The 25,571-nt window shown below is 34.8% G+C and overlaps 1 protein-coding gene across 2 annotated transcripts in view; it reads right to left on the reverse strand.

Annotated features, from left to right (window-relative positions):
• Parp8 (poly(ADP-ribose) polymerase family member 8) overlaps nt 1-25,571 on the reverse strand; it is a 143,616-nt gene that overhangs the window by 11,827 nt on the left and 106,218 nt on the right. For both annotated transcript variants that reach the window (XM_074077508.1, XM_074077509.1), the window contains 13 exons: nt 24,759-24,809; nt 24,558-24,653; nt 18,079-18,171; nt 14,538-14,663; nt 13,503-13,568; nt 11,283-11,350; nt 9,677-9,725; nt 8,550-8,662; nt 8,253-8,325; nt 7,038-7,107; nt 6,109-6,182; nt 4,899-4,968; nt 4,037-4,121 (listed from right to left, as the gene is read on the reverse strand). In XM_074077508.1, coding sequence (XP_073933609.1) covers nt 4,037-4,121; nt 4,899-4,968; nt 6,109-6,182; nt 7,038-7,107; nt 8,253-8,325; nt 8,550-8,662; nt 9,677-9,725; nt 11,283-11,350; nt 13,503-13,568; nt 14,538-14,663; nt 18,079-18,171; nt 24,558-24,653; nt 24,759-24,809 — 1,034 coding nt within the window. The remainder of the gene's footprint in view (nt 1-4,036; nt 4,122-4,898; nt 4,969-6,108; nt 6,183-7,037; nt 7,108-8,252; nt 8,326-8,549; nt 8,663-9,676; nt 9,726-11,282; nt 11,351-13,502; nt 13,569-14,537; nt 14,664-18,078; nt 18,172-24,557; nt 24,654-24,758; nt 24,810-25,571) is intronic.

Consider the following 25,571-nt stretch of genomic DNA (forward strand, 5'->3'; position numbering starts at 1 on the left):
TTTCGTTCACGGTGAGGTAACATTTTTGTTGTATACAACCAGAGTGCAGTATGTATACTTTGTTTTCACATCCCTCTGCTCAAGCCAATCTTCTGGTCCATATTCAAATGATTTTCTTATTTCTACATATGGATCTACTGTCCCTGGTATACATGATCTCAAGGTTAGTAATGTAATCAAGCTTACTAGCAATGTCTAGACACTAGAAAATGGCTGGACTCTCTTCATAACATATGAACACTTTGCTTGGAGTTTTAATTTAATAATTAAGTTTATTCACTCTGGAATTTCCTAACAATTTTTTTCAAATTTCTCACTCTTTTATTTTTTTGATAGTGGTATCTTTTTTAAAATTTTATTGTTACTATTTTCTGAACTTGTCTGCTCCCTAAAAAATTTCCTTTAACTTTATTCATATTCTGTGCTGTTTAGTTATCGGAAAGAATGTGACTGGGATACAAAATGACGGTTTTATTATCTCCTTAGTTCTAGAAAATCAAATTTTTAGTATTTGGACCTATGACACATGAAAAATGAAACACATATTAACATGTAGGTCCAGCTCCTAAAATCAGGGATCACATAATGTAAAAAAACAAAAATAACAAAGGAATAGAAATTGAGTTTCTGCCTAATAACTCACTTCAGTCTCATCAACTTATGATTTTCCTAGTTGTTACCCTCATAAGGGAGGCATACAACTAGAACTCTGTGATCATATCTTTTTAAGGAAAGAAACCAATAATCATAATTAGATTGTACATTAATTAGTGAATGAATTCTCCCTTTGATGTGTTTTGTACTTTATCAGTTTTCCTTAATGAATCACTTCTCTCCTGAGGGTGCAGAAAAAAAGGATGAAATCTCATTTGTGTTTGTTTATAATGCAATGAAGGTTATCTTAACATAATTTTTTCCTCTCTATTATTTCGAAAGTATCTGAGTTTACTTGGTGTGTCTTCTTTCTTCATGATTTCCCTCACTTTTTCCTCTTGTTAAATATAGGAATCCTTCTCTCCAATTAAACCCCCCACATGTATCCCTATAGATATGTCAAGTTTTAAAATAGATAATATTAAAATGGTACTATCTACTTAAACATACAAGGTTGTTTATTTTACTAAATAAATTTGAATTTATTCAAGAAACAAAAGGAACAGATTAGATGAAAGGACTCTTTGGTTATTTTTCTCTGATAAAAATCTCAAGATCGCTAATGAAATAATTTTGTGATTAAAGATTGCTCTCCAGAAGGCCAAACTTCTAACAATGGATAACAATCAAGATAGCCAATAAAGCAGAGAAAAAATATTTTATGAGCTTTTAGGCAGACACCTACATCGTGCTTAATTAATCTTCATAATAATTTTATACTGCAGTGTGTGGAATGGCTCTCCTAGGAGCCTGCAGATAGCCTCAGATCCCTTCTCTGCCTTTGTTCTGCCCCATGAGGGTGACCTCATGGACTCAATCTTTGTGTTCCCTTGCCCTCCAGCTCTGGTAGGGTATGGCCAATGAGGATTTTTAGTGACACTGCTTCTGTTTTGGCTCTTTGGACCTGGGGATGGCTAATAGTCCTAGTGCTACAAGATCCAGGTTACCACACTAGACCTGTAGCTTCTCTATCATTACAATTGTGTATGATAAAAAGAAAGGGGTTAAGGTAGAATGAAGAAAATCAGAGATAAACTAGTTGGGATTATATATGGTAATACCACAGGGAAACTCCCTGTGTGGCTACCTTTATGTCAAACAAGCTAAAATGTCATGTTTTTCTTTTTATCTTTTTTCTTTCTTCTTCTACAAAATCAGAAGACAGGAAGGAAGAACAGTTCCTGCCCAGAGGAGAGGGCTGGCACCAGTGGGAGGGAGAAGGTAATGGGGTAAGGAAGTAGGAGGGTGAATATGGTGCAAAAAAATGAGTACACGTGTATATAAATGCAAAAATAACACCTGTTCAAACTGTTCCAGGAAAGGAGGAGAACAGAGGAGGGGGAGTATTCAAGTATGACATGTATGATACATTGTAAGAACCTTTGTAAATGTAAATGCCACAATGTATGCCCACCCAACATAACAATAAAGGAAAAAAATGAAAAACAAAACAAAAATTTTCTAAAACTTGAAAGTGTTTGATGTGCCTACTGTAGAGGAGCGAATAAAGTAGTGGCAGTGGCCACTATGGGAAGGTGACTGGGAAATAGTGAAGAAGTCTGGTAGAGATGAACCAATGCGGGTTGTAATACACTTCTGCATGGAAGCAACGCTAGGAATCTCTCTGTATAGCTATCTTTATCTCAAGCTAGCAAAAATGCTATGTCTTTCTTATTATCTCCTATATTTTCTCTTCAACAAAATTGGAGAAGTGGGCAAAACAGGTTCTGCCTGAAAGCAAGGGGGTGGGAGGGAAAGGTAGGGGGTTGGGGGCAGCAGGGAGAAATGGCCCAAACAGTGTATATACATATGAATAAATGAATAAACAACAACAACAAAAAGACACATATGGTAACACAGAGAAGGCCATGTAAGATGGAGGCAAAGTCTGAAGTGATGCTGCTGTAAAAAATAGGAATGTCATAGTCTGCTAGAAACCACCAGGATCTAGGAAAAGGCAACAGAGTATTTCCTTTATTATCTGCAGAGTAAGCATGGCTCTGCCACCATGGTTTTGAAATTTTAACTTCAATAGCTCTGAAAGAATATATTTCTGTTGTCTTAGAAAAAAAAAATTCTAGAAGGGGACCAGGAACTACAGAAAAGGATAGTTTGAGAAGAATTAATTTAGAAGGTAACACACATGTAACAGGAAAGCAATGCGAGTCAACTCCCTGTATAGCTATCCCTATCTCAACTAGCAAAATCCCTTGTTCCTTCCTATTATTGCTTATACTCTCTCTTCAACAAAATTAGAGATAAGGGCAAAAGAGTTTCTGCCTGGTAGCGAGGGGTTAGGGTGGGTAAGGGAGGGAGCGGGGCAGGGGGAACGGGGAAGAAATGACTCAAACATTGTATGCACATATGAACACATATGAATAAAAAAAAATTCTCATGGGCCATCTGTATGCTGCTGGAACTCTGACTGATATCTGTCAGTATATTACTATAATTTTACTGATGAAACTGACAGAAGTTATGCAACCTGGGAATTTTACCTTACTAATTTCTGTTGAGCTGGGATGATCAAAACCAAGGCTCTCTCGTGTCATCATCAAGAAAGAAACCCATATGCAATAAATATGTGTTATAAGAAAGTTATAGTTTTCATAATGTCCAAAGGAAAACTAAGCCACTCATCAAAGTTTCATTATGAATAACCTGTCACCAAGCTAATGGATCAAATGAACCATGGTACTTACTATGCACATTTGATAGATTGAAACAATTTTGATGCTGTCAATTTGACATGGCTTATAAAGCAAACCAGACCATTTTCTCAGCTTCTCTTAAGAAACTACAAAAAGTACAAAATGAATATACTCAACTCTTCCTTAAAGGAGAGCCAAGGTCATGGATAAGGTGGGAATAGGCAGTAGAAAGGGGCTGGAAATCAGGATTGGATGAAAACCAGACTGGTCTATTGCACCCATTACTTAGGAATAATGCTTTTATATTTCCATGCAGCTTTTATGATATAGCTGTGCCCACCTCTCAAAAAATCAAGACATCAATGTGGGCTTCACTGCCAGTCCATGTCATAGGAAATGTGTATCATTTTTTTTTTATGATAGAACCTTTCATTATTATATTCTTCATTCCTGGTTCTAAAATCTTTTATTATTAAAGTATTAAAAAGACGGGGACTGTTTTTCTTCAGTTCTCAGTTAACAACTGTTTTTCTTCAGGTCTTCCAAATTATCAACACTTAAACACCATTTTTTTTCTCACTAAGCTTATTGAAATAAAACATCACTAACTTAGTGATAAGCTTAATTACCTGTTTGTTATACTTGACAGCTAAAGCAACTAAATAATAATGCAGTTATTACATCATTTGTAGAGAAGACAGTAACATACAAATCTCAGCATTTACACTTACACAAAAAAGAATCGTGTGCAGACATGGTCTGTATTTGGGACGACCCATATCTCTCCATGTTTGTGCAGGTCAGGCGAAGTGATCACTGTAAGTAGAAGATAAAATTAAACTATTTTGTACCACAGGAATCCAAATCCAATCCAAGTTAATATACTCCTTTCTTTTGAAATCTAAAAGCAAAATTACATAAATAAACATACAAAAATATTTAACCTTATCAGTATCATTAAATGTAATTTAAAACAATGAAAGGTCATTGATTTGAATAATCTGTATAATAAAATTGAGGAAATCATTAGTGCCCCATGTAACAATCAAGTGTTGATAACTTAAACATAGTTGGTAGTTTACTGAAAATTCCATGAATAAAAACAATGACTTTTAAGCCAGTCAAATTTTAAAGCAGGAACAAAGTATTATGATCTTACAAATAAATCACCTATCAATTTCTGTCCTAAGTTCAGAATAAGAAACAATTTCCATGTAGGAACAGAAAGATGTTATAGGCTTATCTTCTCAGTGCTTGGTTCATTCTTCAAGATTTTTTTTTTGTATTACATATTCAACTACCAACTAAGAGGAAGGCAGCACATTAACACAAGCAATAAGCATTACATGATCAGAAAGATATAATTATCTTTCTGAAATATATGCCAGGAATAAAACATAGCACTGTCTGAATTCTTGCCAATTCTGCAATTTGGTTTTAACCTTTATGATCTCAATTGTACTCATTTTCCATTTGTGCCCTTAGAGATGGTCTTAAGGAATAATGCTTGTATTATCCCATCATGAAAAGTCTGTAAATATAATTCAACTCTTAAATATAGATAAGACAGAGAACTAATATCATAGCATTTACCTTCACATAAGGCTATGCACTTCAAGTTACGGCTTTGCAGGAATTGGGATTGTTGTCCTTTTTTCTGTGACTGAAACACAAAGCAATTAAAAAATTAAGAGTAAAAATGTGATAGTCATTCTAATGAAAAAATTGTTCACCATTAATTAATAATAGTCACTAAGATGGCTTCAGGGGAAAAACGCCCATCTAAGCCAGTATCAAAAACTTTGCACTCTAAATATCCAGATACTCTTGTTGTGCATCCAGATAATTTCTGTATGCAATTACTAGAATCATTATTAAATTACTTACAAGATAAGTGAACTAAAACAATACTGAAATGGGGTTCAACAGCCTCCTACTAACACACAATTAAGAGCTCAAATTCATTTTTTCTGGAAGCTTGGCAAGTTTATTTCAAAGTAAGCAAAATGAAATTTGCACTATCTCTTCAAGCATTGACATCAATCATTCCAGATCATTTTACTATCTAAAACTAACCCACTTTTACAGCATCATTTACTAAGCGGCAAAAGTTTCAAAAACATTGCATGAAGAAAATCCGGTATGTTATGGTTTTGCTTTTAGATACTAGATAAGTTAAAGTCACATTATTCATCAGATGGATTTTTAATTTTCCTGGAAAATGTGTATAGTCTACACACAGCAGGGAATTCATGCTCACTCTTTACCATCTGGAATATTCTTTCTCCTAGACAGCCATGCAGCTCAAGCACTCACCACGTATAAGACTTTACTCAAATGCTGCCTTCTCAGAGTATCCTTTCCTGACTGGCCCACTCAACATTCACTCTAGTCCCCATTCCAGCCTACAGTATTAAGTATCCTTTTTCCCTGCTGTATTTTTCTTCATTATCTAGCACTGTATCTCACTAAGTATGTTTTAAATTTTATTGTATTCCTTCCACAGAATGTAGTATCCAAGAGGACTGGGATATTTGTCTGTATTTTGGTCACCACTGTACCCTAATGTCTAGGAGAGATTCTTGATTATTATAGTGGGAGATCAACAAATGTCTGTTAAATAATTATTGCACAGAGGCAATGTGGTTATTGCATTTTGGGGGTGAGTTTCATTCCTTTATGAATAATGACCACTTAAAATGATTGTTGCAGACTTAATAAGCCTGAGTATTTATTGAAGTGCTGCTGGATAATGAGGCCACAGTTCCCTAATCATATGCAGTCACTTGAGTCAGTACAACACCTGTGATGCATTGCTGTTTTTACTGCTTGAAGCTGGCTCGTCCTTGGCTGACACCTTCTGCTTCTTGTTCATCCCTGAAAACATCAGCAAAATAATAACTTAAGGAAAAACTGATTAATGCAACTCAAAATACAATTCATCTATGTCATAAAGTTCCACTGTGGACAAGGATCTAATCACATCAGGCCAATGGTTCCCTAAAGAATGGTGGCTGTGCCACCGTACCTGGGGTGGATGGCCAGTGAATTTACGAAGGTCCTGGGAGAGCTGGGAGGTAGGCATCTCTGTTTGTCTTTGCACTGAAAGCAGGGTCAGGAAATTCTTTTGCCCTAAATTTTATACTCGTTCACATGGTTTGGACCTCAGACAAAATTTTACAGTGATTCAGTTTGTACCTCCTCTCTCAATCCTTTCCATGAACCCATAATAAGAAGCAGAAAAATCACAGTATTTTTTTGACTTACTTAATGCCTTTTTTATTGTCAATGCTGAAGATGTATTTAAATTGTATTTTAACTTTTTATTTATTATTATAAGGGTCTGATTTTAATTTTTCTCCTTTAAACTATGCTATTCCATTTCCTATTTCTTTACTATAACAGAATTTTTCAGTCTACATGTTCTACTGTAATATGACTTGCCACGTTTTTTTAAAATTATGAGATGATACTCAATTCCCAACTCTTGAAGTGCTTGTAACTGTTTTAACCAGAAATACACAATATCCATACACCCTGAGCACACAGCAGAACCAAGTGCTTGTGCTGGTATATGAGTGTGGAAGAAAATGCACCAAGCAGAGGTTGCAGGAACTGAACAAAATTTTTATTTGCTATTTTTATAATTCTATGTAATTTGCATCTCTTTATAATGAACATAATTAATTTATATTTAACAAAACTGAACTTGGAAATGAAATAGACAATTACCTGAGTAACCAAATGATATGCTTGACATTGGACTAAGATAGATTCCACTTCCATACATTGCACCATGGAGCTACAATAGGCAAGAGAGAGACACATCAGTCAGTGGTTTAAATGTCAATATTTTATCATAGAAAGAAACATTTTCATGTCAGTACAGTAATTCTTAGAAAAATGATTGGGCACTTATCTTAAGGTCTAATTTGAAAACACTACTCATATTCTTGTGATTAAAATTCAGAGTAAGTTGTTAGATGAAAAATAATAGCCAGAGGAAAAAAGAACTTTGATGAATGTTTTTCACCCCACCAGTGATAATACAGTCGCTTATTATAAAGTATTCTAGTCAGTTTTTATTTTAATGAATCTAAAATCCTAGAAACAAAACTGGCTAAAATACACAAGAAGATACTTTGATTAAGACTTGCATGTTAGTAAAAGAACAAAGTTTCTATGAATATTTCCAGTTTATTACACAATCTGTCATCCCACTCTTCTAAATTTTTCAAGTTATAAGTTTCATTATCGGGAACTCTTCACTGGTCTAAGGAAACTACTCAAAACTATTAAAATTCCTTCTTATCATCTCTGTGTCCTAGGGCCCTGTTAACCTAGCAGTCTGAACCGAATACTAATTTAATAAATGCAAAATTCTGGACATTCACACTTAATTGAATCACTTCAAATGCCATTGCATTGTGACATTAGCTCAGGTGATCTGTGTTAAGCCTCTCATTTCCTAATCCCTTTATGCTGTCAGATGAAAAATTCAGCTGTATGTGAGAAGTAGAATATGCAAGATGAAGGGAATAAATAAGACCAGGGCAACAACCACGAAATCCTAGTAATGCCAAGTGGTGTTCTGAGGCTGAGAGCAGGTGTCAAGTGGCTCTTTGGTATCATCTGCACTTTGCTTACTCCTACATTTTCTTCTCTTAAATGATTCACACTGCGGCACGGTACTCAAGAAATGAATTTTGGATTAATGAACAGAATATATGGTTTTACTATTTTCTTACTAGGAACTGATCTTTCCTTTCCATTGTAGATAGATCAATTTTGCCTCAGGTTATTTTGTTAAAATATGCATGTCGTTATTAGACATTCCACATAATGTTTTACAATATCCCTTTTGCAAGCAAAAACATACCAGGATTACTTAGTGAGCCTTAACACTGGAGAATAATGCTGACTTACTAACGGATTCAAACACTTTACCTGCAGACGTGTATTAGAGGCAACAACCAGACCATTCCTCAGGATGGAGTGCCAGTTTTCAATGTGTGAGCCACTTGAAAACAAAGGAGGGGAGGAAAAAAAGCAAAATCGATGAACTTTTACAGTGGTCCTAGAATATAATAAGTCATGATGTGTCTGAAAGTTATGAGTTTCCAAGTCAAGTATCATGCAGTTGACTATTCAAAGTTAATACTAACTACTGAAAGAGGTTTTCTTCCCCATTTATTTCTAAAAGCCTGGGTGGAACATACCCCATGAATACAAAGCCATACTCACTGAAATGCAAAGGTGCTTCCAAAGAGTTTTTTAGCAGCTCTAAAATTGGATTCTTTGGCTGGTGGACTGCTGAGGAGAAGGAATTGATGTGGAGTATGCATAAACTTCAGTTGCTGCCATTTAAAATAATGACAAATGAAAATGTCAATTTCAGTTTATCATTAGGCTGCTGACAACTTCAAATTTTACTGGTTTAAGAGATACACAATTTCAAGGAATAGTAATTTTACACTAATGCATTAACGGGCTAATTTATAAACTCTATATTTAAAAACTTCATAAATGATAAATCACATAGAATTACTGACATGAAGAATAATTCTTTAGGCAAATGGGAAAGTAATAGCAGACAGGCAATCCAAAGTGATTTATATTTAGATTTGGAATATACTATGTAATCATGTTCAAGCACATCTGCTTTTCTTAATTATATTTAAGATTTTATTATAGAATTTCCTTAGTGTACAGTAGCTGGAGGTTGCGAAGCAGAAAACTTAATTACTATTATGTTTTATTTGCTGACATTTATAAAAATGGAAATTACCTACATTTAAACATAATTTTCCCATTTGGTCATGGAAAGAAATGAAAGCAGAATCTTTTAGCTTAATTCTTGACAAAATTTTCCAAGTGTTTCCTTTCCCCTCAGGGATATACTTAGGTAGGAATATAGTACACAGGAATCTCACATTTGGAGATGTGTACATGGATACACTCTGAGGTGATGGTCAGAAGTGAATTCAGAGTCCGTTGGCTTTCTATATTTATTATTTTAAAAGCTTACGAGGCTGAGAAGTAAGGTCTCTGGGACAGTCTTCTCAAATATGGAATGGGGGCAATACTCTGATCAGTCCTTAGTTAATACTTTTCTATCACTTGTGGAATGACTCAATTATCTCCTATTGATGATTTTTTTATTTAGAAGTGCATGGCAGTTGCTTGAATTTGAATTTGATACCATGGAAGAATGTAGATGTAGTACACAAATGGAGATTTTCAAACTGAAAAATTAGAATTAACTGTGGTTTATATGCATCTGGAGAGGCTGCCTGAAAGCCACTGGGGTCAGTTCTCCCACGTCATCCCCACTCCTCCCATTTCTGGTGTAGATGTGAAACCCAACTTACCCTGTTAACTGGCAGTTTCACAATATGTGACCTATTACTTGAAATAACCCTGTAATTAAAATGGTCAGTCAGTCACAAATAGATTCCAATTGTATTTAAAGATTTTTCTTAGTTGACAAGTGATTGATATGTGCTTTGGCTATGCCATAAATTAAATTCAGTAATAATTTCTTTTAGCGACATAAATTTAGTTTGCATTTTCAAACAATTTAGAGAGCTCATGTAACAAAAAAGATATTTTAATCTGAGAAAACACACTGGGATATGGTTTCTTAAAACTTACCAAGATATAGTTTTTACTAAGCACAATTTCAAATATTTATCACTTAAAAAAAAAAAAAGAAAATTTCTACTCTATACAAACATTAGAAGTAGATTCATGTATCTGCTTGTTTCACTTCTCTCAAAATTGCCTAAAATTAAAAGTGAGTTTGTAAGGAAGATTCTTTTTGTTTAAATACTTCAGTATCCCTTTGAGCTCATATTAAAAAGTTAACGTGTGTAGACACTGAAGTTGAAAAAAATTAAATTCAGGTATCTGAAATAATGAATTTTGTTTCATACTTTCTGGTATATAAAATAATAATAAAGGAAAACAGCAAAATATTTATTTTCATTTTGAATATGGTAATGAGAAAATTTAAAAGGTTAAGAAGGAAACTTTTGTCAGAATTTAAATAATTTAATTACAAATAATAATTTAAAAATAATTACAAATAATACTAAATAATTTAACAATTACAAAGAAGACAGGTTTCTAGAGCTAAATTTTGTCATGGCCATGTTAGACTAAATTACACATTTATTGTAGAATTTTGACTACATGAAACCTAAGTAATCAGAATCTTGAGGAAACTGGATTCTTTTTTCCTTTGCCACATTTTCTTTTTAACTTCCTGGTTGTACAAAGAGTAAGTTCTTATCTAGGCCAATCTCTCATAATTCTAACATTTGTATTGCTTATAATAATAATGGTAAATCTCCTATATCCTTTGAGTTTTCAGAGACGTGTACACTACACCTTTATAAGCTCTTATGGTCTCCATGAGAAACAAGATGGCAGATTATCTGAAGTAGGAGAAGGCAAATGATTTGATGCAGGCATCGTAGCAAGGTAAGTTCTCTACCTACCTTTCCTCTCTGTAGTCTAGCCCTTGAATATAGGTAGAACTAATGCTATATCCCTCACCAGTATATCTTCTGCCATGATCAAGAAAAGAGTTAAATCAAATTTACACTGTACTTATTAAGGAAGCAAAATACACAAAATAAATTTCAATAAAAAAGACTGAAGAAGTTTTATCACTAGTCCTCACTGAACTAGAAAATTAAATGAACCAAAATGCTTTCAATACAAAACCTAGTTAATCACATCTTTTAAGATTGTAGACAAACTGCCATCAGATGCACTGTGCTCCCTTGAAAGTGTGTATGACAGCACTTTCTTCTCCATGTGATGTACAAGTTTTAATTAAAGTGAGGGTCATTAAGGACTCTTGGATTGCAAAATCATCGGGTCTCATAGGCTTGTAAAACTATAGCTATGCAGGGCTTATTAAATAAGTGCATAAAATGCTGTTTTCATTACAAAAACTAAATTTTATACCATTGCAGTAAGGGATGAGCAAGGGGGTCCTGTTTATCCATCTGCTTCTTGATTTCCAGATATGGTGCCTGAAAAAAAAAGTTATTATATGCAGACTTTTCTTTAAAATTCATTTTTCCTCTTTTACAAAAGGAAAATCAGACTGAATGACATGCCTAATCTAGTTAAAACGGAAAATCTGTGCCTTGGCATGGGATAGCAGCAATTACCCTAGTCATGCCCCCCATTGTGGCACAAAAGGACTTGCCTATCACTGTGTTAAGAGACTTGGCTAAAGTTTAGCCTGGTTTGCACCTACACTACACTGTTTCATTAAAGGTGACCCCCCCCAAAAAAAAAAAACCTCCACTATGACTTTTCTCATCCCCAAAGCTTCCTTTGTTTCCTGTCTTCTCCCTTCATACACTTTAGTCCCTCATCTTTGTCGGTGAGCTTAGTTTCTGCTGCAGCCTCTCTTCCCAATTGCAGTACTCTGAAAACAATGTGTCTTGCTACCTTTGAAAACAGTCCTATAAAGTTGCACTTTTGAAAATGACCACTTTAGAATGTTAACTAGCATCCAAGCAAAACTTGTGAAAGCCACTAACTGGGACCCAGACTTACGTGCAGATTTTTCTGTAAGAAACTGGGCACAATTTACATAAGAACCCTTCTCTAAAATGAGAAACCTAGTGGGATTTACCCAAACAATTAACCATTTTGAAGAACAAACAATAACTTTAGCACTACCTACAAGACAGTACATTCTACAAAATGCAGCAGGTATTAATGTTATATTTCTGAATTGGAAAGGCTTTAATGCATATGTTGCTGAAAGAGGCAGCTTTACATTTCTACCTTGACAGTGAAGCCACTCAGGCAGCAAACAACTAAACAACTCCCCTGGCGTCATGGACCACATCATTGTTGAGCCAGTTATAAAACTTTGGCTTCTAACTTCACAGAATGATGCTAAGTCATCTACATTGACTCCTATTTAAATAGCTTACACATAATCCAGAATAAAAGAAGCAATTTTTGGCAGGGGGCTGATTCAAGTGTCGGAGATTATAGATATTTTTATATTCAAGAACGATCTGACTCTAGGGTATAGTAGATATTCCCTATGCCAAAATCTTTTGAGTAAAAATGTTCAACTTTGTGAAAGATACTGCAATAAGCTCCTTTTGTCTTATCTCCTGTGGAAATACATTTTATTGTTTTCTTTCTTCATATAAATAATAAATACTTGTTGGAAAAAGAATTCAGACAGTACAGAAAATTGTGAGCATAGAAAATCAATTGGAAGAGATGGTAGTTTTTCAGCCAATAATGTCATTTATGAGTTAAAAGGACAACTTTGTGGTTGTCATTGCCTGACACATACTATCTGAATAAATAATGACCAAAAGACTCAAAGTTAGAAATGTAAAAATGTATTTTTGAGCACTGTCTTCAAGTAGAGAAGAACAGAGGTCATTGGAGTGGGTGGGTGGGTAAGGAGTAGTGGTTTAGTGAGACCCCCCCTAGTCTTTCCCCAGAGAATAAAAATAGCCCAGGGGAGTGTTCACCACTGCCCACAGGTCCCTAGTGTGGTGCAAGCCTTAAAATAACACATGCAACACACGTACATACATGTGTGCTACCAATGTTGAATTAGTAATTTCAATTTATATAATGCCTTCCCAAGTGCTGGGTTACAGACCAACATGTGTTACATGTTCATAACCACCCCGATCCTAATCAAACTTTTCCACACCAGCCTCCCTGATGAACAAAAATATAAACTCATACATCTTCCAGACTGGTTTTAGACTCTGTGTTATATCTAAACTATTTATGAAAAATTTGACCTTGATAGAATATTTCTGTGTTTAACAATAAAATAATGTTCCAAAATTTCTAACATCAATAAAAGTTAACATTATAGGAAAATGATACTATATTTAACCATTGCTTTAAAATATCCCAACATATTCAGGCATTTGCATGAGCTGCAGAGTAGAGTATTAGGGTAATAATTATGCACTTATCCTCCAAAGATCACAGTGTTAGCACACCAATACACAGGTTTAATTTAATTAAAACATCCTAACATGACACAATTCCTTAATGATTTTAATTATACCCCATATAATGGAAAAATCTACATTTCACTATACAGCCACTCTCAGATATCCTTAAAATGTGATTTAACTCAAGCAAACTGAATTACATGAGACCACAAGGTAACATACTTACTTGTGTCATTTCTCTGATAGAAGTTATGCTATCCAGTGCTTTCATTACTCGATCATAGTTCTTTTTCTGTGCAATGGAAAACATAACAGTATTCACTTACAAACCTCTGCAAGTTATATATCATGAGAAAAATGTGTTATTTCTGTATATGACTTTCCCATCAGAGCCAATGTGAAACAATGCCTGTTTAATGTACATAAAAGGGAAGCTATAAAAGATGACTCAAGGACATAAGATTTGTAGCTAGAGTCAGAGAGAAGTTAAAAGGAAACAATGCTATATCATGCTTACGTAATAGAGGAAAAATCTAGAAATACAAAAGATTTTGGATTCTTGATTCAGGCTTTCACCACTCAAATAATAAAAGTCAGTACAGAATCCCTCTTCTAGACAAAAATCCACTTCAAATGTCTCAGTTGCTTTTGTTTTCTTTTGACTGGCATATTGTAACCAAATGAGTTTGCTCTCAGTGTGCAACTGACAGCATACACAGACTCAACCAACAATTTACTTCTAAGCACAATGTAAACATGGGCTCTGTTGCCAATAGGGAACAAAGGGAAGGTGTTTCAAGAAGGTATTATATAGTCGTTTCTATAAAATTACTTCAAGATGAACAATAGTACGTGCTAAGGCAATTTCAGCTCTCATTCAATGTGAAAATTCTGTTCTTTCAAAAGGATTCTGCTTAATCCCCACAAATATTTATCAAATGGTTTTCTTAAGACATGCAGTCCATTAGCAATATGAATTTAACTTTTTACTAACCTTTCAATAGCTAGAGAAGGACAAAGGGAAGAGGGAAGGAAGGCTGAAGTGAAAATAACAAACACACATGTGTGCACACACACAAAGGAAAACTTGTCCTTTTCCTTGTGACCCTTATGATTCAATTGAGATTTAAGTAAAAAATGAACTTAAAATAATCACAAATATGCTTTATGATTTAGACACTCAGAAAGAGGAAATTTAGAGAGATTAAAATTTCAGTTACTGATATTTCAAACTCTGTGCCTGATTAGCGTAACTACTTACCCTGGGATTGAAGGCCAGCATCTGGGGGTCATTAGGATCTACCACAGATGGATATGGCTCAAAAATGACAACTTTTCTAGGAGATTCCAATGCAGATCTACACATGGACACGAGGAGATCTACCACCTTGAACAACACAGGTGAGACAGCTGTCACCCTTCAGATTATATCACATGCTTTGCCATTATTTTTCCCTCTCATGGTAACAAATGTCAATCAGGAAGCCCCAGGATTGCTAGCAAAACTGTAATTCATGACTTTATACCACATTTGGACAAACCTGACACTTGATGTAAAATAACAAATATGTGCTGCCTGTATCTTAAATTTTATCAAAAATTAATTGTTTAAAGGGGTTTCATTGTGATATTTACATTTATTCTTTCTCAATCACCTTCCCATGTCCCCTGTCCTTAACTGTTTTTGGTGGGTTTCCTTGTATTTTCTAGGCCAAATGGTATCAAAAGGAACAAAAAAGACAGATCTGTGCTTGGTGGCATGAACAGTAGGCCAAGGTCCCTCTTACCAACACTTTCAGGTATGAAAGACTTCAGAACTCTTGTAAATGAGAAAAATTCAGCCATGAATATTTAGGTGGTTGAAAGTCCAGGCAGATAAGAAAGGCAACAAACAATGTATACATATTTGAATATATGTAAAAACAATTAAAAAAACAATAAAAAAAGAAAGGCAACTACAGAAATAGCCTATAGAAACACAAAATAATCTGATAAAAAATAAAGATTTAGAATTTTAGGCAATGGTTGTGAACCACTGCAATAGTGACTCATTATTATTATCAATGTTTATAGGAGCTTCTTGGAACGTAGGCCACTGCTGTTTCTAGACCAGTGTCCTATAGTGTCTTTGTGTCCCCCAGAGCTCTTCATAAAGCAGCAGTTCAGGGGTCAACTGACATAATGAGACTATTGAAGTAGAGGTTCTTTCTGTTTAAGGAAAGAACTGCTTTAGAATTGCTAAAAATATTGGGCCCCTGTTTGTAAAACAGAAGTAGTTAGAAGAATGCTCTTTTGGAGTACAGTAACTAAATTCTCTGATCTTTACAGTCAAATCGTTAAACTGATCTGATTAAGCACTAGATAATTTAAAATTCATTTCTATTTAAGAACAATTCTTTTCAAAAATGTATAATGTACAGAAGGGAAAAAAGCTACCCATTATTATATTTAACTGATAAACATATACATAAACATACACATACAGCAGATCTTTAGATATTCAAACACACAAATACATACACTTAGCTCCCTAGGTAAAGTTTTAATTACTTTTACATAGCTATAAATATCTGTGTACATTATCTGGTTTTGAACATTACTTCAAAAGGATGAGAAAAACTTTCACATTAAGAAAGAGAAAGAAGAGTAGAGAAGAGAAGAGAAAAACATCTGAGAAAGCTTTTAAGTACAGATTAGATATTTTCTTAGTTTTAGTGTTTCTTGGAGGCTTCCATATGTAAATTTGTACATGCTAGGGGCAAAACCAAACTGTATTGTTAGGATTTATTTAAATTATGAGATCTTCCACAATACTTAAGGTTACTGTCCTACTGTGGGTAGTTTTTATTTCCATTCATAATTCATTATAACAAAAAGATTATCCTTAGTGTTTCATCAGGTGGATGCTTTGTAGCTCAATCAGTGAAGTCACTAGGTTAAGTGGCATAAAATCACGAGGTTTAAGCTGTCTAGATAAATTAACTACTGTGCTGTCGGCTGGCACAAGGCCTACTGGCAGGTATTCCGTATTTGTTGAAAGAAAAAGTATTTGTTGCATGATCATTTTCCCTGCTCAGCTGGGAATTTTATTAAGGAAAGATTGGCGTTTCCTTTGACATGCAGCTTCCTGTTGATCATTACTGTAGCTAGATATTTTCTCATATTCAGTTCCTAACTGTACGTCCATTTCTGTGAATTTGCATTAATTTTCTTTGTTAATTTGATGTGGTCCTCATGGTTTTCTTTTAAATTTTTCTGAGTTTTCATATAATTATGTTTGTGATAAAAGGAACTTTTTAATACCTCATTGTTTTTATAATTTGTTTTTGTTGGTACTAGGACATGAAATCAGGACCCCAGGCTTGTTGGGCAGGCATTCTACCAGCCTCCTGCACTTCATTCTTAATGTTCACTATTTTTTCAAGTGAAAATGTAACATATGTAAAGAATGGCAATCACCTTACGACTTCCAGCACTGAGTACACGGGAGGCACTGCCTCAGGTTGGGTATATTTGATTTTACTCTTTTCCAGTTTTCCTTGAGCTATATGCAATATATTTTTGTACACAGTGTAAAGTGAAGAGCTGAACTAATTTCTTTCCCATATTGCACGTCTCACCTCACTTATTAACTAATTCTCGGGTAAGTGAGGTTGTGATTGCTCATTTAACATGTATTTATCTATACTACTGACTGGTTTTAGGTATAGCCTGCCATTATTTGCCGTTCTTTTTTTGTCAGTACTAAATTTTGTTAAAATGACATAGCACTGCATAATATGCTTTTGCATATGGTTGCATAAACTCTCTGAATTAACATTAAATAATTTAATGTTCAAAAAATGTTGTTTATTGCAACTTTAAGAAGGTTTTTATTGCTGTGCTGGGTGGGAGTATATTGTGGCATTTACAAATGTTCTTACAATATATTATACATGAATTCCCTCTCTCCATCATTCTCCTTTATCCCCCTACCCCCATTTTTTCTTATTCCCTACATAATTAAAAAAATTGTAATTACAATGAAACTGTAGCATCTAACAAATCTGAGCATCTTTATACTTTATTTTTGCCTTTCCAGAAACATGGTAGGCTTCTCTACTTCCAAATTGTTCCATTGCTTATTATTTTTTGTTTGGAGACAGGGTCTCAATATGCAGCCCAGGTTGGCCTGGACTTCTCAGTGTACCCCAGACTGGCCTCAAACTTGTGATTCTCCTGTCTCAGACTCCTGTGTGCTGGGATTATAGGAATGCACCAACACACTTGACTCCTTATTTGTTTTTATATTTTTCTTACTATTTCATAAACACTGCTAGTGTAATCTACCCATTATCTTTGGACCTAAGTTTTTTCATTTTTATTAGTGTGTATGTATTGTGTGGGACATTCATTGTGAGAATTCTGAATAGGCTTACATTGTACATTGGTTAGATTGCCCCCATCATCAGAAGTTTTAAAAGTTAATTGACTTCATTTCATGGCAGGAGGACTTTACAAATAAATTTTATGTAAGGCATTTACAAGGGTTTCTATATGTCAACTTCACCATTCAAGATTTACAGTTATATTTAATCAAAAAGAAAGCCCCATTTAATCTCTTCTCCAGGCAACTTCTAAATGACAAAACATACATTAGATGAAGAGACAAAATTTAGTTTATAGTTTTAAAAATATCAAAATGGCAGTTTTTCTTTAACAAGAAATCATCAAAAAAATTCTCCAAAGAATAGCAAAATGAAAACAGCCAGTGGACTGGAACAAACTTTGAAAACCCCATTAAGAACTCAATAGATCAGTACCTGAGCTCCAGTTGCTATTTCATCGGCAGCTTCATTCATTACTCCCAGAGTTTGAAATGCAAATACACACAACTCTCGCTCACACACTGTGGGCTACAAAACAGGGGAATCAATTACAGCATGTTTCCATCTCTGAATTGCCAAATTAAATTTCTGACTGTCTATACAATAAATAGAAAGTGCTAAGTTTTTAAAAAGAAGTCCTGTCACTTTACTTAACAAACAGTAATCCTTAAATGCAAGTACACCATCACTCACTAATATAGTCACAATTACAATAAGAACTGACCCATTTCATTTTGTTTTAGACATTTTCAATCGAAGCAATTAGAAATGGGAAAAATCCATCTCTCTTGTTTAATATCCACTTGCACATTAAATATATTTTCTTCAGTCCTGGGGATAAAGCCCAGGTCTTGCACATCCTAGGTAAATGTTCCACCACTGAGCTACATTCTCAGTCCTTTAAATGTCTTAAAGACAAAAAAAGTTCTATACAAATGCTCTATATAACAAATATACAATGGAGAATTCCACTTTTTCCTAGAAAATTTGGAAGAAATATGTATGACTCTGCTTACTTACTACATGGTTTATGAAAGATGGTTTTGTTGCAAAGACTTTTGACTTGAATAACCTCATGAAGTCAACAGCACTGAAATATACACTATGCAATTACTTTGGAAGAGCTTTCATCTTTCAAATCTAATATGGTGTCAACCCTTTGATTTATCTTATCTCCCCAGTTACATAGCATTAGGTAGCTGATGAAGCCTAACACGATGCAATCCACGGTTGCTCTGGCACAGCAGACAAAAGGCATTTGTAAGTGCCACTGCTCCTGTGCTTGCTGCCTTCAGAGGAGGACTTGGTCTATTGCTTAGCCAGTGGGGAAGTATAACTCCTTTCTGACACATCCTTTATGTTCAGAACAGGCCCATATGTTTGGCTTTACAAAGCCTGATTAATCACAAAATTTTCTGGTTGACTCTCCCCTGAAGAGAATTTTAAAGGAAAAAAAGGAATTGATATATTTCCCTTGTTGGCCACAAAAGTACAGTCTGATTCCATTTCAAAAACTGTCAGAATTGTGGGAGGAAAGTAACTGGAGAAAGTTCTCCATCCAGATTCAAGCTATGCCCACTGCTAAATGTCTTTGAACATGCCCAAAGCAGAATATTGTTCAATTTCTACCACTTTTTCTTCACTTGAATGCCTACCTTATTGATAAATCTTTTATTGTGTGTGTGTGCACCTCTGTACACATGTTGTTTCCTCTTTTCATCTTTCTGAAGCAAATTGTATGGTATTATGTGAAGTAACAGCAGCGGCCAGCCACTGCTGCCTACTTACTGTAATGTCAGATGCTACATTGGTGTCTAAATATATGAAGCTGCACATGAACAGGAGCACACAAAGAAAACACTAGAAATCACAAAGGACTCCAAGAACTTACTCATTGCTACACGAGACTTGATAGTTAATTTTGAAAATTTTACAGAAGAAATTCCAAAGACTTAGGAATAATTATGATAAAGTACATCTCCTTCCAGAAAAAGACAGCGACCTTCACCGACACAGAAATAAAACTAACAGAATGATATTGCTACCACTTACTATAGTAATGAATTGTCAGCAATTAAACAAAAAAATGCAAACTCTCAGAAATGTATGTAGGGAATTCAAGTTCAGAAGTCAAGAGGCTGTTCTAGTACCATTCTGCCAGAGACAAAATCCTGTCTCTATTACATACTGGCAGAGGGCCACTAAATAAAAATTCTGTTTTCCTCATAGGTAACATGAGGATGATAATAATAATACCTACTTACTAGAGTTATGAGGACTCCACTTGACAATCCAAGTAAAGAATGTAATCTCATAAAAAGCACTTAAAAAGCATCATTATTGATAACACTACTGTTATTTTCTGCAGTGAAAATGGCATGGCCAGGGTTGAGCACTGGCAAATAAAAATGTACCTCCTAAGTAGGCGAGGTTGAGACTCATGATAACTACACTTCTCCAAGCACAAAATTAAAATAACACAATCATACAATTGAGGGGAGGATGTGGCTCAAGTGGTGGAGTGCCTGCCTGACAAACCCAAGGTCCTGAGTTTAAACTCCAATACTTGCAAAATCATACAACTGTTTAATAAATCCATACAAATTGAGTTAACTTGGATTTCAGAATAATGTATCTCTTCATTATGTTATGCAAAGAGAACTCGACTCAGGACAAACACTGCATGTTCTCTTATATGCAAAATCTCCACCTTAGAAAAAAAAGGGACAAGAATGTGAAAGGACTGCTTGGGGAAGGAGGGCAAAGAGAGTGATGGTGGTAAGGAGTGAATGTGACTGAAATCAGTTATATGCAGGAATGAAAATACAATTAGAGCCGTTAAAAATTGTTTCTTAAAAAGGCAAAAAAGTTTTGATATTCCATTGAGAAGAATGTATTTCTGAGAGAAAACTTGAGTGGCAAAAAAAATAGCATGTACTACAAAAATAAACTTTTTTATATATGTTTCCCTGAAATACAATGAAACAAATAAATGATACAATTCATACAGATTATAATGTTCACAAAAAGACTATTATATTTGTTTCTTTAAAAGTCTTAAAATAGAGGCAAAAGTCAACTATTTTGATATTCTGGAAACTAACTAAGAGCTTTCAGTAACCCGAGGAGAAATTACTGAGGACAAATGGTTACATCCTGGTAAGAAATGCAAAATTTGTGATAACAGCCCACCTTGCTGATTCTGAAAAAGCAAGATGGAACTCATTCACAAAGAGTTGTTATTACTGTATCTGTCTGATGGCTCTTTGAAGACAAGTTCAAAACAACTGTCTTTATTTCTGCCTGTCTCGGAACTCAATATGATACTAATCTAATATCCAGGGTGCATGCAGAAAACATTTACAATCAATGTTTTAGTCACTGCTGTCTAAGGCAATAGATAACAGTGAGACAAACAGCAGACTAACCAAAAGGCTTAGGAGGAAAAGCAAGGAATGAGGTGTCAGAAGGACTATGTGAACCTTACACATATTCGGAAGAATGTAGAAAGCCAAGTACTTGCCCATGTACATACATGCATGCTCGAGAAACACCTGAGCCAGGCATAATAGCACATGCCTGTAATTGCAACACACAGAAGGATGAGACCCTGTCCCCAAAAAACAAAGACAATACCACACACACACACACACACACACACACACACACACACACACCTTGGCAACAACTGGGAAGGAATTTTTGTTACAATAATTAGTTGACCAGAAAATGATAAAAGCCTAAATGGTCAGTCAAGATAATGAACAGAGACTGTACAGTGAGCCAAATAGAAATTCTGGAGTTAAAAAGTACAATAACTGAAGTCAAAAATTCACCAACAGAGGATTTTAAGAGCAGAATTAAGAAGGCAGAGAAAGACCACAAACATGAATTATGCCATTGAATTAAAATATTAATTGTAATTCACAGAGGAATCACTATGAAAAAAGTTACAACATGTACTGGAAAATACCTATTTAACACACAAAAGAGGGAGTAATGAAAAAGAAAAAAAATAGGTAAAATGACAGAAGTCTTTCTTACTAGTAATTGCATTTAAATACAGAGATTAGTGAGATAGATAAAAGAACTGGATCCACTTTAGTTTCAAAGACATAAATAGGTTATAAATAAAAACATGGCAAAAGTCATTTCATGCAAATCATAACCAACAGAAAGCTTCAGAGGGGTCAGGTGTGGTGGTTTCATGCCCATAATCCCAGCTCTTTGCAGGCCGAAGCAGAAAGTTCACCAGTTCATGGCCAGCCTAGGTTACATAACAAGATCCTGTCCCAAAAGAAAAGAACAAAACAAAACGATAGGAAAAAAGTAGAAAATGAAGGAAGAGGAGGAAAGGAGGGAGTGAGGTATAGAGGAAAGGAAGGAAGAAGGGAGTAAAGGAGGGAGGGAGAGAAGAAGGCAGGGAGGGAGGGAAGGGAAAGGAAGGGAAGAAAGCTGTAAAAGTTACATTAGTATCAGACAAAAAAGACTTGAAGACAACTGCTAAAACAAGGGACATTAAAAAAAAGGGTCAAAATATCATGAACATATAACATTTATAAACATATGCTCCCAACAACAGCTTTCCCCCAAAACACATGAAGGAAATACTGAAAAAACTCAAGAAATGAGACAGCTGAGCAATAACAGTTTGAGAATAAGACACTATTATAATTTGGATTTGAAGGCCCTAGAAAGGTGCTATGAACAGGTATTGGAACCTTTAACAAGTAGTGCCCAGTGGGAAGTTCTTAGGGTCACTGAGAGTGTGTCCAGGAATTCCCAGGCACTTTGCCTCTTTTTGCTTCTTGGAAATAAGATGAGCATTTTTGCCACATGTTCTTACCATGAAGTTGTCCTCAATACAGGCCTGAAGTAATGAGACCAAAATGTAACACAAAAATTCATACAGGGAAAAAGTAAAACTGTCTATATTTACAGATGGTTTTTTTTTTTTTTTTTCGGAGGACTGGGGTCTGAACTCAGGGCTTCACACTTGCAAAACAGGCACTATACCTCTTGAGCCACACCTCCAGCCAATTTTGCTCTGGTTATTTTGGAAATGGGATCTTGAAAATATTTGCCTTGGCTGGCCTTGAACCAGGACTCTCCCAATCAGCTAGGATTACAGGAGTGAGCCCCCAGCTCCTGGCTAAATGATGTGATATTATGTGGAGAAACATTAAAGAATCCAAAAAGAACTTATTAGAGCAGAAAATAAATTCATTACAGAATACAAGGTAATATGCAAAAATTATTTGTATTGCTACACATTATCAAAGAACAACCAAAAAAAGAAATATAACAGTTATGCTATGTACAATAACATTAAAAGTTACAATAATTAAAAAGAAATTTATCTTACAACATAAGAATCCCTCCAAAGTCTTACCACCTGATATGGGAGTTAGAATTTCAATGTATGAATTTTGGGGTAAACAGAAAAATTCAGTGTGTAGCTGAAGGCAATACTTCTCAAGGTAATCCTACACAAATGTGAACTGACAAGACCACAGAATTGATAAGGAAAAGTAAGGAGCCCCAAATAGTCAAAGCTATCTTGTAAAAGGAGAAGAAAGCAACATTAATCAAAACAGTATAGTACTAGCACAACACCAGACATGTAGATCAGAGGGAACAGACTGGACAATCTAGAGATATACCAATATACCTACGATCAAATGATTTTCAATAAGATTACCATGGTCATTCAATTAAGAAAGAGTAGTCTTTTCAACAATTGATACTGGGAACACCTTACACGCAAAAGTATGACTTTGGAAACAACATCATATCACATATAAAAATTAACCCAAAAAGGACCAGTAGCTGGGCACTGGTGGCAAAAGCCTGTAATCCTAGTTACTCAGGAGGCAGAGATCAGGAGAATCACAGTTTGAAGCCAGCCCAGGCAGCACAAAAAAGGTGCCGGTGGAGTGGCTCGAGGTGTAGGTCCTGAGTTCAAGCTCCAGTACCTCCCCCAAAAAAGACGAGTAGCTTAAATGTAAGCATAAGCTATAAAGCTGTTTCAAGGAAAGCTGTTTCTTGCGACTTTGAATTTGGTAATGGTTCCTTAGACAAAATGTCAAAACACAACTAACCAAAGAAATAAATGAAAAGAACTAAAGAAAATGAAAGGACAGCCCACAATAGTAATAATCTGTCAAAAAGGATCTCATATTCAGAATACATAAAGAACTTTACCAACTCAACAATAAAAAAAAATAAGCCAGTTTAAAAATGGAATTTCATAGATATTTCTCCAAAGATATGTAAGTAGTAAGAAAGCACTTGAAAAATGACTAATAAAAAATCATTAGTAATTAAAGGAAGTGCATATCACAATGAGATACTGCTTCATACACACTAGATAGTTATAATTCTTTAAAAAAGAGATGTGTAGATGTTCAGAGAGCAAAACTGATGGATTTCCAGTGGGATGTAAATGGCACAGCCATTATCAAAACAGTTTGGCCATTCTTCAGCATTATATGACTCCATTTTTATTAAATGTCCAGAACAGACAAATGCATAGAGACAAGAAATAGATTAGTGGCTATCAGGGGATGAAGGCAGGGCATGGGGCCTATACCCTCCTTCTTGTAGTAACTATCTTAAATTTTAGATTTTTGAATAAGCTCAGTTGAAGCAACCTTGACACTTAAACTTCTAAAGAGTATTTCTTAAAATTCCATAATTTATGATGGTTAATGTCAACATTGATAGAAGTGGATACAATGATAGTGACACATAGGAAATATAGTAAGAAACATTTTGTGAATACCGAATTACTTGCCTTTTCACAGACTTCTTCAGAAGTAGTATGATTTCATTTTTGCCTAAATTATGCCACTTAGTATTCTAAACAATTTGCCAAATAGAGTACTTACTTAACTCTGCCAATAGGAACTTACCCTAAGCATGGGGCCATTTTGAAACACATGTGGTTCATCACAAACCACACAGTATTCATTCAATACAGGGATCCGCTGTTCAGCAAACTCAATCGTCTGAATAAAACGACACAGAGAAATAATCCAGTGATGTTCATGAGTGATTTGAAAAGTCCAGTAGGACTAAAATATTTCTGCAATGGATAGCATCCTGACTCATACCTGCACTAAGAAGCCGCGGTCTCGTATTGGAATGCATTTTGCACCATTTGGCTATAAAAAGCAAAGTAAGAAGACAGTAATTTTTATTGGGAAAACGTAGAAATTAAAGCCTTTGACTTCTTCAAAAGTGATTACAAAAGTGATCATGCAAAGAGCACATGAAATGCTGTCTTTCTGATGTCAAGATTTCAGAATTTCTTTACTAACTCTACTGTTAGTACTGTATCATACTGTTTCTGCCTTTACTATTACAATCTTTCCCTAAATTAAATAATGGTATTCTTAATCTCTGATCTTCTACTAAAAATGACCAGCATCTTTACATGATCACAAAATTCATTTCCTCTGATACTAATCAGAAAATGCTCATATTACAATCTCATTTTATGAGATACTATTACTCAAAGAAATACTAAAAAAGGCGAAGCACAAAACATTATACTGTGCTTAACCATCATGAAGGACATCTAGACATTTTCTTTCCAGAACAATTGATCTTTCTTTGGTGAAATTATGGTAGGAAACATTTCACTCCATCATTTTTTTGACATTATTTTGCCTACATCCTTAAAGTTTTCCTTTGAATAGAAATGGACTTTTAAGATGTCCATATAAAATTATCAATATGCTCAAATCTTCATGAAAATTTATAGTATAATTTACCATTTCATCTTAGAAACAAATCTATATGAGAATAGATTTCTGAAAGCAGTACCTTATGTTTATCAACTTCATCTATGGCTGGGTGTATCCATATTAGTAGCTACAGCTAAATAAGTACTCTCAATATACATGCACACATTTTGAAAATTT

This window comes from Castor canadensis, chromosome 6 (assembly GCF_047511655.1).
Source record: "Castor canadensis chromosome 6, mCasCan1.hap1v2, whole genome shotgun sequence".
NCBI lineage: Eukaryota > Metazoa > Chordata > Mammalia > Rodentia > Castoridae > Castor > Castor canadensis.